Below are 17,318 nucleotides of genomic sequence, written 5' to 3' on the forward strand. Positions count from 1 at the left end.
AAGAGCCAACGCTGGCACAACCGCAGGTTGGGGGTTGCTGTTCGCGACAGGAATGTTACAGGCACGGGGGAAGGGAAACGGCATGCACGTGGCAGTTGGGGGCAGGAAGGGGAACCACTGCTCCAGGCGCCTTTCATCTTTGCTGCGCCACTGATAACATCTGTTATACAGTGGATCATATTTTGTTACATTGAATGTTGTTATGAAAAGTTCATAAAAATGATTTACTATAAAAACATGTCCTATCCTGAGTTGTTCACATTCACACCTTAAATGTGGCAATGCAAGAGTTGCTTGTAACTCTGATAAACATAGCATGTTCCCATTTAACTTAAGATTGATACTGAAAAGAGAAGTTGAGTCATCTTAGTCCTGAAATATAGTCGAGCGCTGTTTGTCTCTGTAAGAATTAATTCTCTTATTACTCTCACTGCCTTCCTCCGTCCTCTCACCGAGTAGATGGAAGACCAGCACAAGAGACAGAAGGCATGGAAAGGTGGAACTCTGGCTCATCAGAGACAGGTCAGACTGGTTTCAAGCAGGTGGAGGTTGATAGTCTGTTTTTCTTTACCAGTACAATAGCAGCTACAACAGTAGAAAAACTGCCTGGCTTGGCCCTCTGCTAATGAAGTATTTATTTATAAATGATCTGGAAATTGGAATGACGAGTGAGGTGATTAAGCTTGCAGATGACACTAAACTGTTCAAAGTTGTTAAAACGCATGTGGATTGTGAAAAATTGCAGGCGGACCTTAGGAAATTGGAAGACTGGGCGTCCAAGTGGCAGATGAAATTTAATGTGGACAAATGCAAAGTGATGCATATTGGGAAGAATAACCCGAATCATACTTACCGGATGTTAGGGTCCACCTTGGGGGTTAGCGCCCAAGAAAAGGATCTGGGTATCATTGTAGACAATACAATGAAACCTTCCACCCAATGTGCGTCGTCGCCCAAAAAAGCAAACCGGATGCTGGGAATTATTAAAAAAGGAATGGTTAACAAGACTAAGAATGTCATAATGCCCCTGTATCGCTCCATGGTGCGACCTCATCTGGAGTATTACGTTCAATTCTAGTCTCCTTATCTCAAGAAAGATATAGTGGCACTAGAAAAGGTTCAAAGAAGAGCGACCAAGATGGTAAAGGGGATGGAACTCCTCTCATATGAGGAAAGACTAAAACGGTTAGGGCTCTTCAGCTTGGAAAACAAACGACTGAGGGGAGATAGGATTGAAGTCTACAAAATTCTGAGTGGAGTAGAACGGGTACAAGTAGATCGATTTTTCGCTCCGTCAAAAATGACAAAGACTAGGGGACACTCGATGAAGTTACCTGGAAATACTTTTTAAACCAATTGGAGGAGATTTTTTTTCACTCAGAGAATAGTTAAGCTCTGGAACACGTTGCCAGAGGATGTGGTAAGAGCGGATAGCGTAGCTGGTTTTAAGAAAGGTTTGGACAAGTTCCTAGAGGAAAAGTCCATAGTCTGTTATTGAGAAAGACAAGGGGGAAGCCACTGCTTGCCCTGGATCGGTAGCATGGAATATTGCCAGGTACTAATGGCATGGTTTTGGCCAGGTACTAATGACCTGGATTGGACTGACCCAGTAAGGCTATTCTTATGTTCTTATGTTTTCCCAGAGGAGCTCAGAACGTTTTACATGAATTTTATTCAGGTACTGAAGCATTTTTCCGTCTGTCCTGGGATGCACTGGGAGGGTCCTAAGGGGAAGAACCTTAGGCATCTGAGCCAATCAGAGCCTTAGGCCCCTCCCAGTGCATTCCAGGATGACCGGAAGGGGAAAGGGCCAGCATTTTGAAAAGGCATCCCTCCTGCCTGATTTTCAACAAAAAGAATAGGAAGTGGCGTTGGGAATGCAGGGTCCTCGACCTGGGAGGATCTGACTCTACCCCCTCCCTCCAGCCCAGTGGTTCCCAACCCTGTCAGCCAGTCGGGTTTTTGAGATAACCCTAATGAATATGCATGGAAGAGATTTGCGTATAATGGAGGTGACAGGCATGCAAATCTGCTCCTTGCATATTCATTAGGGCTATCCTGAAAACCTGACTGGCTGGTGGTCCTCCAGGACAGGGTTGGGAACCACTGCACTAGACCACCAGGATTTTTGGGCCTCCCCTGCCACCAGGGCTATGGGGAGGGGGGGAGGGTTAAATGCTGTTGTGCCTGTGTTGTGTGCGCACACACACTACTGCAGTGGTTCCCAACCCTGTCCTGGAGGAACACCAGGCCAATTGGGTTTTCAGGCTAGCCCTAATGAATATGCATGAAGCAAATTTGCATGCCTATCACTTCCATCCTATGCAAATCTCTCTCATACATATTCATTAGGGCTAGCCTGAAAACCCGATTGGCCTGGTGTTCCTCCAGGACAGGGTTGGGAATCACTGCACTACTGAGACACTAATTTTATCAACTGGAAATGGGGGGGGGGGTCCCTTTTGTGAATTGGTAGGAGACTTTTGTGCATCAAACTCCCAGCAATGTATCTGCATAGGGTTCTCGGTGGTACAGGGGGGCGTTTGGTGGGAGGACAGGGAAGTGTGCCTATCCCTTACTCTTGCTACACGTGTTAAAGTCCCTCCTCGAGGGGCAATCCAGTCGGGTTTTCAGGATTTCCCCAATGAATATGCATGAGATCTATTAGCTTACATTGAAAACAGTGCATGCAAATAGATCGCATGCATATTCATTGGGGAAATCCTGAAAACCCGACTGGATTGTGGCCCTCGATGAGGGACTTTGACACCCCTATGCTACACAATTTAGTTCTCTTCTACACCCATGTCTGCCCAGATGATGTAAAAACAGAGGCAACTGAACCTTTGGGAAGGTTGCACCAAAAGCAGACTGAAATGGAAGGCTCTGGTTTTGATTTTTTTAAGACTTTAATGGCATAAAAGTGTTGGACGCTTGTGCAAGTGGGGGTGGGGGAGGACAGAGCCTGCAGGGAGGGGGCGGGGAGAAGCCTTTCAAGAACCCCGCCCCTCCCTCTCGAAGCCCCGCCCCTCACACTTTTCTCTTTTCCTGGCAAACAATGTAGTCCGTAAACAAACGTTCCTTCTCCGGCGCCCCGCCCCCCCTCCGACGTCACGTCATTCCCACGCTCGCGACCCGCCCCCTCTGATGCAAATTCCTGTTTCCGGCGGGGCGCGGCGTTGACGTGACGTCAGAGGAGGGCGGGGCGCCCGAGAAGGAAAGCTCGGGCGACCCAGGTGAGTAGCTGCCGTGTTCGAGCGCCTGGAAGAGCTTCGAAGGTAGGACGAGGAGAATGGAATCACCTGGGAGGTGTTTTTGGGGGGGGGAAACCAGATCCCCCCCCTAAAAATGCCAAGAAGGCCTCGAGGGGCTACGCCTACTATTTATTATTTCTATGGCGCTGAAAGGCGTTTAGCAGCGCTGTACATTTGAACATGCACTAGACAGTCCCTGCTCCGGAGAGCTTACAATCTAAACAGGGCATTTCAGGGATGGGGAGGTTCTAGGGGCTGATGCAGTAAATTGTGCCAGGCTTTTTGCACCACGGTGTAAAAGGCATGAGCTGACCGTGCACAAAGCTGTTTGCACAGAAGAGAGTGTGGCGTAGAAACATAGAAAGATGACGGCAGAAAAGGGCTATAGCCCATCAAGTCTGCCCACTCTACTGACCCACCCCATTAAGTCTGAGTACTAATGACCTAGTTCCTTAACCCTTTCAGGACCAAGGGACATATTTGTCCCATAACTTTAAAATCCTATAAATTTTGATTGGGATAGTCTACAGTTCTAAATTTGATATGTACGGATTCCATATGATACTGCCTTTATGTAAACAAACTGGTTCCGACATTCATTCATTAGCGTCGTTGCCAGATTGACGAGAAGATTCACTTGCCACACTGTCCATAAGCCAGAAGTTTGATTTAAAAAAAAAAAATAATGATATTTCACAAAAAAAATCAATTTTTTGGCATCTGCAAGCCCTTTTTACCATAAAAATGTCGTCAAAACCACAAAAATTGGCCTACGAGCCTTATGGCCCTGAAAGGGTTAACTCGACCCTCGTAAGGATCCTACTAGGGCATCCCATTTATTCTTAAAGTCAATAACGCTGGTGGCCTTGATCACCTGCTCTGGAAGCTTGTTCCAGTGATCTACAACCCTTTCTGTGAAGAAATACTTCCTTATGTCACTTCCTTATAACCACTAGCGTAGTGGTTAAAGCTCCAGCCTCGGCACCCTGGGGTTGTGGGTTCAAATCCCCGCTGCTCCTTGTGACCCTGGGCAAGTCACTTAATCCCCCCATTGCCCCCAGGTACATTAGGTAGATTGTGAGCCCACCGGGACAGACAGGGAAAAATGCTTGAGAACCTGAATAAATGCATGTAAACCGTTCTGAGCTCCCCTGGGAGAACGGTATAGAAAATTAAATTAAAAAAAACAAAAACAAAACAAAAGGCTGGGCCAGGGTTTCACTGTCCTCTGCTATGAGCATAAGGATCCCCCAACTCTTTTTGGGTTGTTTTTTTTTCTTTAGAACATGCGATGTGTGCACAAAAACTTTCACGGGCACCTGCAGCCCTAGCTGGCAAACCTTTTGTATGTAAATACTGGTTTAAAAAATTTCATATGTAGGATAGAATTACAGCAAACCTGCACATTTGACTCCAGAGGCCATTTTGTGTGCGGGTGAAATAGCCAGGTTTATGTGCATATGAGCTGGAATCGCCATGCCATGCACAACATGCTCGCCAGTACCCCTACCCCACCTCCTGCATTGTTGCCACTGTAGAAGACACAATGGGCAGGGAGAAATTTTGGCAGCCGCACCACCCAGACACAAGTCCTGTGTATGAACCCAGTACATGGCCTCACGTTATCGCATGTTTGGCTAGAGCTGATTTGCATAATCTATGAAGGAGCAAAATTGTGACGTTGCTCATTCTTTAATAAGGCATGTGCTAAACATTAACACACAACTGTAATGCAAGAAACCATAAGCTCAAGGGGTAAGTTCATTAGGCTGTGCGCAATTCAAAATGATTTTTTTTGTGTGTGTGTGCAAAGACTACAGTAGATTGTCATGGCACGCTTATTTAAATCCATGGTGATGAAGGTATTAAGAATTCTAAGCAGATGCAGAGAAGTGCACAGAGGTCTGAATGCACGATATTTTAAGGCAAGGTCCGAAAAGGAGTAACATAGTAAATGACGGCAGATAAAGACCCGAATGTCCATCCAGTCTGCCCAACCGTACACGCTCTATAAACTAATTTAATTTAAATGGTCCTTTTTCTTAGATATTTCTGGGCCAGAAACCCAGAGCTCTGCTCGGTAGTGTGCTTAGGTCGGGTGGGCAGCGAGGGCCGCAATCCAGTCGGGTTTTTAGGATTTCCCCCAATGAATATGCGTGAGATCCATTTGCATACAGTGGGAGGCAGTGCATGCAAATAGATATCGTGCATATTCATTGGGGAAATCCTAAAAACCCGACTGGATTGCGGCCCTCGTTGCCCACCCCGGCTTAGGTTCTGTCTACTGGAATCTCTGTCAAAGCTCACTCCATCCCATCTAATCCATCCCAGCCATCGAAGCCCTCCCCAGCCTGTCTTCAACTGAATGGCCATATATGGGACACAGACCGTGCAAGTCTGCCCAATACTGGCCTTGTTTCCTTCAATATATACCCATTATTTTCTGATTAGAAGTCCTCTGAGTTCAGCCCACGCTTTTTTGAACTCTGTCACCGTTTTCCTCTCCACCACTTCCCTCAGGAGCACATTCCATGCATCAACTCCCTCTCCGTAAAAAAGAATTTCCTAACATCTTGAGTCTACCACCCCTCAACCTCAAATGATGCCCTCTGGTTTTACCATTTTCCTGTCTCTGGAAAAGATTTTGTTCTACATCAATACCTTTCAAGTATTTGAATGTCTGAATCGTATCTGTCCCTCCTATTCTCCAGGCCAGTCGGGTTTTCAGGATACCCCTAATGAATAAGCATGGCACAGATTTGCATGCTTGGCACCTCCATTATATGCAGATCTCTCAATATTTCGATGTTTTTATTGCTTAAAATAAAGCAAATCCAACTTATCTTTTATGTTGCTTTATTTTAAGCACTAAAAGTATCAAAATATTTATACATATTAAAAAGTGGTGAGATTATAAGATATTTATGATATTTAAAAAGAACGGGAGTGCAGTTTAGATGTGGGCTAATCCTGTGCCTAGCTGTGGGCCTTTGACGATAAGGCACATGAAGCTAAACCGTTATGAGAGATTTTGAGCAGTGAGTGGTGTCACTGAGGTCCTGAAGACATTGAAATTAGAAGGATAATAAATTTTTATAATAGATGCATTTGTTACTTGAAATATTAAGTGAGAATTGTATGGATAGTATATAATTTTAAGTAAAAGAAAGTTGGAAATTATTCATCAAGTGGAGTGCTACCAGTTTAACAGATTTATGTGAAAAGAGGGTGGGCGCACTGTAGTGTTTCAGAGCCTTTGGCAACTTATCTGGGTTCATAGACAACGGCGCGAAAGACAAAGGCGCGCCCAGACAATTGAGCACAGTGCAGAGGCACGCGCCGCTCAAAATTACTGTTTTTAGGGGCTCCGACGGGGGGTTTTGTTGGGGCACCCCCCCACTTTACTTAATGGACATCGCGCTGGCGTTATGGGGGGTTTGGGGGGTTGTAACCCTCCACATTTTACTGTAAACTTAACTTTTTCCCTAAAAACAGGGAAAAAGTGAAGTTTTCAGTAAAATGTGGGGGGTTACAACCCCCCACACCCCCCACAACGCCCCCACAACATGGCGCAATGTCTATTAAGTAAAGTGTGGGGGGGGGTTCCCCCCACGCCCCCCCGGAGCCCTAAAAACAGTAATTTTGAGCGGCGCACGCACCTTTGTCCCGGCACGCTTTTGACCTGACGCCACTTATCTGTATGACATAGGACTGAAAGGTTAATAATAACAATATAAAGTGCTCTCGATTGTACATCAGGTTTTACATTATACAGCCCTGGGTTGTTTTTGAGATTTGTTGGAGTTGTATTGCCCAAGAAGGGAATTAAGATCTGCACAGGATATGAGATTTGTCATTGCTGAGAGAAAAGTGATACATACCAGGGTCGGGAATTCTGTTTTCAATAGTAGGGGTGAAATTTTGGAACTCATTGACAGGTCAGTGACAATTATGTAAGCCCAGGGATACTTTTTTTTTTTTTTAAATTATTTATTTATCATTTTAATACATCCTAAAATACAAGATGTTTAAAGGAAATACAGAAAATATAATACTCTCTTAGTCGTAATACAAACTAAGAACTGAAATTTAAACATCCATAATAAATCAACTAATACAGTCCACAACCTGGGAGACGGAGACAAGATGAAAATAAAAACCCCTCGGGAAAGGGGGAATATACAAAGAAATAAAGATATTAAGAAATAGAGCAGCTAGTTCTTATCCTATCCAAAATAGTAATACCGCAGAATTAACCTGTATCATTCGGGCTGCGTAGAGATTCCTTTACCTTCAAGGAAAAAACCTAATTGGGCAGGTTCAAAGAAAATATATTTACTCCCCTGATAGGAGACAAAGCACTTACAAGGAAATCGCAACTGAAAACTTGCCCCCAAAGCAATCACCTTTGATCTATATAACAGAAATTCTTTCCTCCTAGATTGCGTCCACCTTGAAACATCAGGAAATATGTATACCCTTTCCCCCAAATAGGAAATCTGCTTTAAATTGAAATATAATTTCAGCAACATCTCTTTATCTTGAAGAAATACCAACGAGACCAATAAAGTTGCTCTTCCCAGAATTTCAATATCAGAAGACTGCAGAATAGCGGAAACATCTAATTGAGCATTTTCATCTACTAAAGCTTTTTCTTTCTGCACTTGTTTTAAGTAATAAATTCTTTGTATCGGGGGAAGACTTGCTTCAGGTACATTTAAAGCATTCAACATAAAGTTCTTAAACAGTTCTTGAGGTGACATAAACTTGGCAACCGGAAAATTAAGAATCCTCAAGTTCAAATTCTTCTGCTGGTTTTCCAAGTTTTCAATCTTTCTCAAAATCATCATTTTATCTGTTGTTTGTTTGGTAATTAAGTTCTTCGTCTCTGTTGTTACTTTTTCTAAGTTTTTTAAGTCCACTTGGTGTTGCTGGGTAATAGTCTCTAAGGAGCTTATCCTGGAAGTAGAATTCTGAGTTATAGTAACAAAGTTAGAACATACCAGGTGAAGATTCTCAATCGCAGACCAAATAGAGTCCAGGGTAACAGCCTGTGGTTTCACCAACGGTCCAAGGAGGGAGATACCAGCCGTCTTGGGTACGGCTCCTGCTCCAGGAATGGAATTCTGGGCTCCTGCAACCTCCCCACCGCTGTCTACCGACGGCTCCTCTCCCCCAGAACGGGGATACTTTTAAGAAACTGTTGATGACGCAGTTGTCAGTGTAGTTTATGTGAACAAAAATACAGTATTTTTGTGATATTTAAAAAATACTCGTGAAGATTTAATTAGAGGACGATGCATTTATGTGAGCGAAATGGAGTATGTTTGTAGTGGAGGATGCAGGAGAGTTTGAGTGAGTGTATGTTGTACAGTAAAACCTTGGATTGCAAGTAACTTGGTTTGCAAGTGTTTTGCAAGATAAGCACAATGTATTATTAAATTTTAACCTGATATACAAGCAAGGTCTTGCAATACGAGAACATACAGTCCACCAAGCCTAGTTTCCAACAGTGGTCAACCCAGGTCCCAGGAGTACTTAGATAGATCCCAAGTAGTAAAAGAGATTTTATGCTGCTTATCCTAAGAATAAGCATTGGATATCCCCAAGCCATCTCAATAATGGCCTACTGAGTAGGAGTGGTATTTGACCTACTTACTCTCACAGACTGCCTGCCCTGTGCTAAGTGAAAATATCCCTCCTTAATGCCGGTTACTGAAATGTGCTGATGTTTCTGAAATTCTAGAGGTGGATGGGGCTGGGTGAGGTGAAAAACTGCAGTCTGAAGCTGGTTATTCGAGTCAGAGTGTGACGTTCCTCCTTAGCAACATTATTTTAAATCATCATCGTGACGCATTGCGTTTTCCCCCCATAGGCTCGTCTCGATGGCTTCAAAGATTTTGCATCGGATTAGGCATACTATTGTTAAAAAGGAAATGGGAGAAAAGGGGTCAGAAGAACGGGATGCGGTTGTGACAGAGGAATTTCCAGAGACTTCAGAACTGGTAGATGATACGGATGGGCTTTCGACGCACCTCAGAGGGATGCTCACTTTCACCAGCGATGGGGATGAAGAGGAGGACGCAGCCTACGAGAGTCTGGAGGAAAGGTGTGAAGAGTCCAGCAATGAGGAAACAGGTAAGTTCTCTTTGGGAGGTTTCTTGTGGACCATCTGCATCTCTGTTCTGAGAAAAGGGAGTTCATAGTTTTGAGATTTGCTATACCACTTGGCTTAGGTGGATTACAACAGCTCCTCTCCCAATCCTACAGAGCCCTCCTTTCTTCTACAGTAGAGAATGATACGGGGACAAATTTTTTCCCGTCCCGTCCTGGTAACTTCTTTTCCTGCCCCTGCCCCATTCCTGCAAGCTCCGTCCTCATCTTCACAAGCCCCAAACACTTTAAAATCATAAGTAATAACATTCTAGAGCTCAGATTGTGATGTCATAATTCCTTATTCACCAATGCCTAAGCTCCGTCCTCATCTGCACAAGCCTCAAACACTTTAAAATCATATGCAGCAACATTCTATAGCTCAGATTGTGATGTCATAATGCCTCATTCCACCAATGCCTAAGCTCCGTCCTCATCTGCACAAGCCTCAAACTCTTGAAAATCCTAAGTAATAACATTCTAGAGCTCAGATTGTGATGTCATAATTCCTTATTCACCAATGCCTAAGCTCCGTCCTCATCTGCACAAGCCTCAAACACTTGAAAATCATAAGCAGCAACATTCTAGAGCTCAGATTGTGATGTCATAATGCCTCATTCCACCAATGCCTAAGCTCCGTCCTCATCTGCACAAGCCTCAAACTCTTGAAAATCCTAAGTAGCAACATTCTAGAGCTCAGATTGTGATGTCATAATGCCTCATTCCACCAATGCCTAAGCTCCGTCCTCATCTGCACAAGCCTCAAACACTTTGAAATCATAAATATTCGAGACTTGTGCTTAGATCTTACAAGAATGGGCAGGGACAGGAAAAACGACAAAACTCGCAGGGAAGTGGAAAAATTTATCCCCGTGTCATTCTCTGTTCTACGGTATGGGTATCAAACTGCAATTCTGGAGGACCACAAAGCAGTCAGGTTTCAGGATATCCCTAATGATTTCCTGGTAGACGGTGTGTTTCCTGCTTGTGAGCTGATCCCGGCTTGTGCCGAACCCTGGGTCCCTGCTCGAGTCATGCTTACTGGTGAAGTTGTGATGTTAGTGAGCCTTGCAAACACAGTTCCTGAAGACGCCAGGTGGCAAAACAGTCTTATGTTGAGCTGAATGCTTTATGAATTGAAGAACAGGACCACCATGAGGACAAAGAGGCCTGTTGGTTGTGTTTAAGAAACTGTGATTCTCATGTGCAACTCTCAGTTTGAAGCCTCTCTGACTAGATGATCATGGACTAATGAACTAAGATCCAGTTTTGGATAAAATTAATCACAATGACTAGTGTGTGTGTGAAAGTTGGGAAGTGAGTGTGAGTTGACGGGGATTAGGTTCACTGACTAAATTATTCTGATATTTATTAATAAATTAAGTATTGATAAGTTAAAACATAACATAGTAACATAGTAGATGACGGCAGATAAAGACCCGAATGGTCCATCCAGTCTGCCCAACCTGATTCAATTTAAATTTTTTTTTTTTTTTTTTTTTTTTTCTTCTTAGCTATTTCTGGGCGAGAATCCAAAGCTTTACCCGGTACTGTGCTTGAGTTCCAACTGCCAAAATCTCTGTTAAGACTTACTCCAGCCCATCTACACCCTCCCAGCCATTGAAGCCCTCCCCAGCCCATCCTCCACCAAACGGCCATATACAGACACAGACCGTGCAAGTCTGCCCAGTAACTGGCCTAGTTCAATATTTAATATTATTTTCTGATTCTAAATCTTCTGTGTTCATCCCACGCTTCTTTGAACTCAGTCACAGTTTTACTCTCCACCACCTCTCTCGGGAGCGCATTCCAGGCATCCACCACCCTCTCCGTAAAGTAGAATTTCCTAACATTGCCCCTGAATCTACCACCCCTCAACCTCAAATTATGTCCTCTGGTTTTACCATTTTCCTTTCTCTGGAAAAGATTTTGTTCTACGTTAATACCCTTTAAGTATTTGAACGTCTGAATCATATCTCCCCTGTCTCTCCTTTCCTCTAGTTGTACTGTAATGAAATGAATTGTGGGAGATAAGATTAAAATTGAATTGATTCAGATAATACTTGTTTGTATTTAATAGCTGGATTTAAGAATTTGAGTTATCCAATAGGCAGCTATTTAACTAACTGAAAAACCCCAAGCTTAGGCTTTAGGTTAATGAATATTCATGAGAGATTTGCATGCACTCCATCCCCCCCACCCCCACCCTCCCCATTGTATACAAATATATCTCAGATACATCAGACTGGTTTGATGACTTCCAGGATTGCAGTTTGATACCCCTGTTTTCCGGGCATTTCTTACTGGGATGGAAGCTGCACCCCTTTTGTGGGGAACCTCCGCTTCTGGTTGAGTGCTGCCTATTTGTTTCTGCATTTTTGCTAACCCAGTGTAAAAGGCATAAACGACGCTGTTCCCGACCTGACGTGTGTGCTTCAACCCTTAGAGCCGAGTCCACTGGGGAAACATGACAGGCCCTTGCTAACAAGGCAGCTTCAGGAGTTCTGGAGGAGGTCGCAGACGCGTACCGTCCCTGAAAGACTCCTCTTTGAGGTGACCAGTGCCAATGTGGTTCGAGATGGCTCTTCCAAGTACGTGGTAAGTTTCCCTGCAACCCGCCTTCTAGTACCGCGAATAGCCGAAGCAGGAACCACCACCCCTTGTTTGCTTCCAGTGCCATTCATTTAGGATTTCCAAATCTGATCCCGTTTGGGTAGCACGCTTAGGATAATCATATTGCAAGATCTGCTATATCTGTCCCGGGGAGTCCCACTGCTGTTTGGGTGTGCAGCGGCAGCAGCTATAAAAGCAAACAGGATGCTAGGAAAGGGAAGGTAATCGAGACCGAGAATGTTTGTAATGCCTCTATCATATTTACATATGGATTAAGCTTCATAAACTAAAGTCTGCAATACACGTGGTACTTCTGGAGAGTCAGACCTCAATATTCTGTCCCTTTTTTTTCTCTTTTCACCTTTTGCTGCTTCATAGAGGAACTTTCTCCTGAAGGTAACATTTCAAAGTTATTTCCGAATAGTTCTCCTTTTAAGCCACAGCGCTCATTCTCTCCACCAGGGTCAGGACACTGCCTCGGCCCACTGGAGAGACTGTTTAACTGTAGCTTGTATAAATTTGGGCCGGAGAGCCAACAAAAGATACTGACCCAGTTCAAAAGAAAAATATGAACTTGTAAAAGGGTAAATAAAAAAAAATCTTTGCATCGGGATCACAGTAGGGTAGGAGGCACCTGGGATGATGACGTCCCCCCCCTCCCCGTACCTCTTTAAATCTTCTCCAGCGCAAGCAGTTTCTCTGGCCTGCTGCTCGCGCCGGCGTTGGCTTTCCCTCTGATGTCACTTCCTGCAGCAGGCTGGAGAAGTTGCTCATTCTAGCGAAGATTTAAAGAGGTATGAAAGGCACGGGGGAGAGGGAGAACTGGTGGTGCCCCCACCAAGTCGGCACCCAGTGCAGTCCACCCCCGTCCCCCCCTTACCACACCACAGGGGTACTATAATTTGCCACCAGTGTCTGTAGCATGTTTGCTACAATAAACATTACTGCCCCTCTAAATGTATTACAATCGTTGCTCGTGCTTTTATGGCTTCGTCTTATAACAGCTGTAAGAATAAAGCAATTATTTCTGTATCAGCTGATCTTTATTTACCTTCCTTTCACCTCTGACCTTTTGCGCACATCACTTCCTCTCCCCTCATCATCCCAGCCATCTTTCTGCCAACTCTTCCGGTCCCCTTCCCTACCTGACTTACAGCACTGACTTGTGGTATAGCAGAGAATGACACGGGAACAGATATTTTCCCGTCCCTGTCCCATTCCTATAAGCTCGGCCTTAACTGTACAAGCCTTGAACACTATGATTTTCAAGTGTTTGAGGCTTGTGCAGATGAGGACGGAGCTTAGGCATTGGTGGAATGAGGCATTATGACATCACAATCTGAGCTCTAGAATGTTGCTACTTATGAGATGAGGACGGAGCTTAGGCATTGGTGGAATGAGGCATCATGACATCACAGTCTGAGCTCTAGAATGCTGTTACTTAGGATGTTAAAGCGTTTGAGGCTTGTGCAGATGAGGACGGAGCTTAGGCATTGGTGGGATGAGGCATTATGACATCACAATCTGAGCTCTAGAATGTTGCTACTTATGAGATGAGGACGGAGCTTAGGCATTGGTGGGATGAGGCATTATGACATCACAGTCTGAGCTCTAGAATGCTGCTACTTATGATTTTCAAGGGTTTGAGGCATGTGCAGATGAGGACAGAGCTTACAGAAATGGGGAAGGGGCAGGAAAAGAACTCTCCAGGATGGGAAACTGAGTTCCCATGGGGACGGGGAAAAATTTGTCCCCATGTCATTCTTTAGCAGCTCTGCTAGTAGGCAGTAGAACATTGCTACATTGCACTGCCTGCTTTACTAATTTCTTCATTATGAATCTTTCTGTCCCCACAGTTATATACTATCTACCTGATAAAATCCGGCCAGTTCGACAAGACCCCAGGGATCATTTCCCGCCGTTATTCAGACTTCGAGAAGCTGAACCGGCACCTCCGGAGGCTTTTTCGCTGTGACATGCATGATATTTCCTTCCCACGCAAGAAACTGCACAGGAACTTCACAGCCGACACAATCGCCAAACGCAGCCGAGCCTTTGAGCAGTTCCTGTCCCACGTGTACTCCTTCCCCAAGATCCGGCGGTGCCAGGAATTCCTGGAATTTTTCTATCTGCAGGATCTGCAGGGGGCACGGCAGCTGATGTGCACTGGGCTCTACCAGGATGCCCTTGCCATGTGGCACAACGCCTGGCTGTTGCAGACGAAGCTGCACCCCGGCAGCAGTGGGAAGCACGCTCTCTTGGCGCTGGCAGGCTTAATAGTTTGTCACCAGGAGCTGGACAAGTTGGAAGAGGCGCAGCTTTACTGCGACCAGGCCGTCCGGCTGCTGGAAACGCAGGACTCGCACCCTTTACTGATACCGTTTCTCCAAGCCCACATCCACCTGTCCTGGAAAGTGGGGAAGGACAAGCGCCACTCTGAGGCTCGCCTTCAAAGTCTCCAGGAGGCCAGAGTTGACGTCCAGCAGTTCCCTTCTCTGAAAGAGTGCTTGATCAAAGAAACTTTCACCTGAGCTTGTCCTGTCTCCTGAAGGCACTTTATGCTTTGACTGCAGCCAGTGAATATTTTTTTTCCCTGCTACAGGCAAACCTGGTATCCCAGGACCTTTGCAAAGGGAATTTTATTTTTAATTTGCTGGGTGTTTGCTGCTACGTTTCACTTAACACACACTACCTGCCTGCTGTGCAGCCGCCTTTCCAGTGCTCGCCCGCACCGTGATGTGATGGCTCCTCCCCGCCTTTTTGTACAAACTACAGTGCAGTCTGGTAACTCTGCTATAGTCGCAAGAAATACACTCCTTGGTGTTGACATCGATTGCTCAATTCGATTCTTGACAGAGTACATCTTCCCCCTTCCCTGGAGGTGAGCAATCGAATGCCAAGAAAAACTGCCTGGGAAGAGCAAGGCCGTCGGGCTGAGATGCCCATAAAATTACATTTCCTCTGAATGCAAGTAGTCGGAGTCATGCACCAGATACAGATTTGGCACTTGAGTTTAGGTAGTGGAGCCGTCTTCCTGCCGGTAGCTGAGAAATATTGTATGAAGAACAGAAGAGACATTTTCCAATAGTAGGGTCTGTTCCTTTTTATGATCACTTATGTAGTGTATAAGCTGCCTTCCTTTTTACCCTTAACTGATTTTATGTGCAACAGTTGTTAAAAGTATTTATATTTTTATCTTACCAAAGGATAGTTTTATCATGGGAATATTCTGTAGAGCTTTTAAATGAAGTGCAGAATTGTCTCTTTGCCAAGATCTGAGAGATGATGTAGGGAAAAAGGAGAAGATTCAGAGAACTAGGGAGTAGATTGCCTCTTTGTTTTCTTATGAAATGAGATTAATAAAATAATGAGCCTAGCTGCTGCAGATGGAATTGTGCTTTCATAGGTTACATCACTCTCAAACGGAGGGGATAAGAATGAGAAATACCAGAATGGGTGAATTTTTAGATTGCTCAATAGTGCTTTATGTGACTCACTATATCATCCTTTGCCAACTAGGCCAGCGGTCTCCAACTCAAACCCTTTGCAGGGCCACATTTTGGATTTGTAGGTACTTGGAGGGCCGCAGAAAAAATAGTTAATGTCTAATTAAAGAAATGACAACTTTGCATGAGGTGAGTGCCTACAAATCCAAAATGTGGATTATCTGAAATTTTCAGAAGCAATTAAGGAAATATTTATAAACTATAATTTATAAATCTTTCCTTAATTGCTTCTGATAATTTCAGCTATACACAGCTAAAAGCAGTGCAACACGCAGAAAGTGAAAAACTATCAAAGGATCAACTGCAAGAGACAAGATTTTGGACCAACTATTTTGTGGCCCTCGGTATTATAAAGAATGATTCTTTATGGAAAACCTGTGCCTTAAGTGTCTGGCGGTCGCATCCGCAACCGCCTTCGGCTCTCACCTCCTCCAGCACCGGACACACGCACAAGCTGCACTGCCTCCAATGGTTACCTTACGTTCTGGAACATTGCCCGCCTCGCTGCTGTAACCTCACGCAAGTGCTTTCCTGCGTCTGTACGCGATTGTGAGGTGGAGTGGAGAGGACAATCACGTACAGACGCAGGAAAGCGCTTGCGTGAGGTTACAGCAGTGAGGCGGGCAACATTCCAGAACGCGACCACAAGACACGACCGCTGGACACTTAAAAGGCACAAGTTTTCCATAAAGAATCATTCTTTATAATACCGAGGGCTCCAAAATAGTACCTGGCAGGCCTCATGTGGCCCCCGAGTTTGAGACCACTGCTCTAGACCTTTCTGTGTACTGCCAGCTGCAGGGCGCTGGATTTGATTCCTGATTTAGGAGTTCAGCCAGGGCTGGAGATGCCCGAGAGGCCAGCATACATAGCCCCAGATGGAAGAAAGGAAACCGGGCAATACCTGGCAGCTAGATTTAAGGCCCTGGTGCATGATTCAACTCTGGAACATATTTATTGAGGTATGATAACTGAAAGCACTCGCTCAGCCTAGTGCATGTTAACCGGTGTTATAAAAGTCTAGCTATTAATTGCTTAGCAGTTTGGGACAGACTGTGCACTGCAGTCAGGCTATGGTAGGTAATGCAAGTAACACACATCAGAGAACTTTATTATATAGAATTTGCAGGGGGTATGCTGGACACCCCCTCAGAGCCTGGGCACTTGGGTTAGCAGCCATGATTTAAGGTGGGGGTATAAAATAGTAGAAAAATCCCTCCGCTGTAAATGAACGCTCATGGCCACAGGATCTTTCTGCCTCCCCATCTTCATGTCTCATCTAGGTACTCCACCCCGGCCCACAAAATCTATCACCTACCGCAAAAAAATCACGAGCGAATTGTTCTGGACCCAATTTCTTAACCAACTTCCCCCTTCTCCTAAACACACAGACCCAGAGTCCCAACTGGCATAATTGGGTTACCCTTTCCGGGACTACCTACCACGCTCTGGCCCCTTTATCTACAAAATCTATCTCCCACTCCCACAAAGCCCCCTGGTACCTTCCATATCACAGGGAACTAAAACAGAATTGTCGAGCCCTGGAACGGAAATGGAAAAAAATCGAAATCCCCCTCAGACAAACAATCCTGGCGAGACAACATCAAGTGCTATAACACAATACTAAAAAAAGCAAGAAAGAATTTCTATGGAGATAAAATCACCAGATCAAAAAATCAAAATAGTACTCTGTTCTACATCTGGCGAAACTTAACCTCAAAAAATGACTCCACCTCTCCCCTCTCCCCTCCTTCCGCAAATGACTTAGCCAAATTTTTCAATGAAAAGATTT

At 44.7% G+C, this 17,318-nt stretch overlaps 1 protein-coding gene across 2 annotated transcripts; it reads left to right on the forward strand.

The window, feature by feature from the left end:
* The first annotated feature begins 3,138 nt into the window (after window positions 1-3,138).
* On the forward strand, window positions 3,139-15,396 carry SNX21 (sorting nexin family member 21). 2 transcript variants are annotated; one of them, XM_033914602.1, is made up of 4 exons: window positions 3,139-3,236; window positions 9,130-9,392; window positions 11,854-12,005; window positions 13,877-15,396. In XM_033914602.1, the coding sequence occupies exons 2-4, from the start codon at window positions 9,140-9,142 to the stop codon at window positions 14,549-14,551; spliced, it is 1,080 nt and encodes a 359-aa protein (XP_033770493.1). In that variant the 5' UTR covers window positions 3,139-3,236; window positions 9,130-9,139; the 3' UTR covers window positions 14,552-15,396. The 2 variants fall into 2 exon arrangements, with proteins under 2 accessions (XP_033770493.1, XP_033770492.1); XM_033914601.1 differs by having other exon boundaries at window positions 3,154-3,278.
* The last annotated feature ends 1,922 nt before the right edge of the window (window positions 15,397-17,318 follow it).

Source organism: Geotrypetes seraphini, chromosome 11 (genome assembly GCF_902459505.1).
Source record: "Geotrypetes seraphini chromosome 11, aGeoSer1.1, whole genome shotgun sequence".
NCBI classification, from domain to species: Eukaryota; Metazoa; Chordata; class Amphibia; order Gymnophiona; family Dermophiidae; genus Geotrypetes; species Geotrypetes seraphini.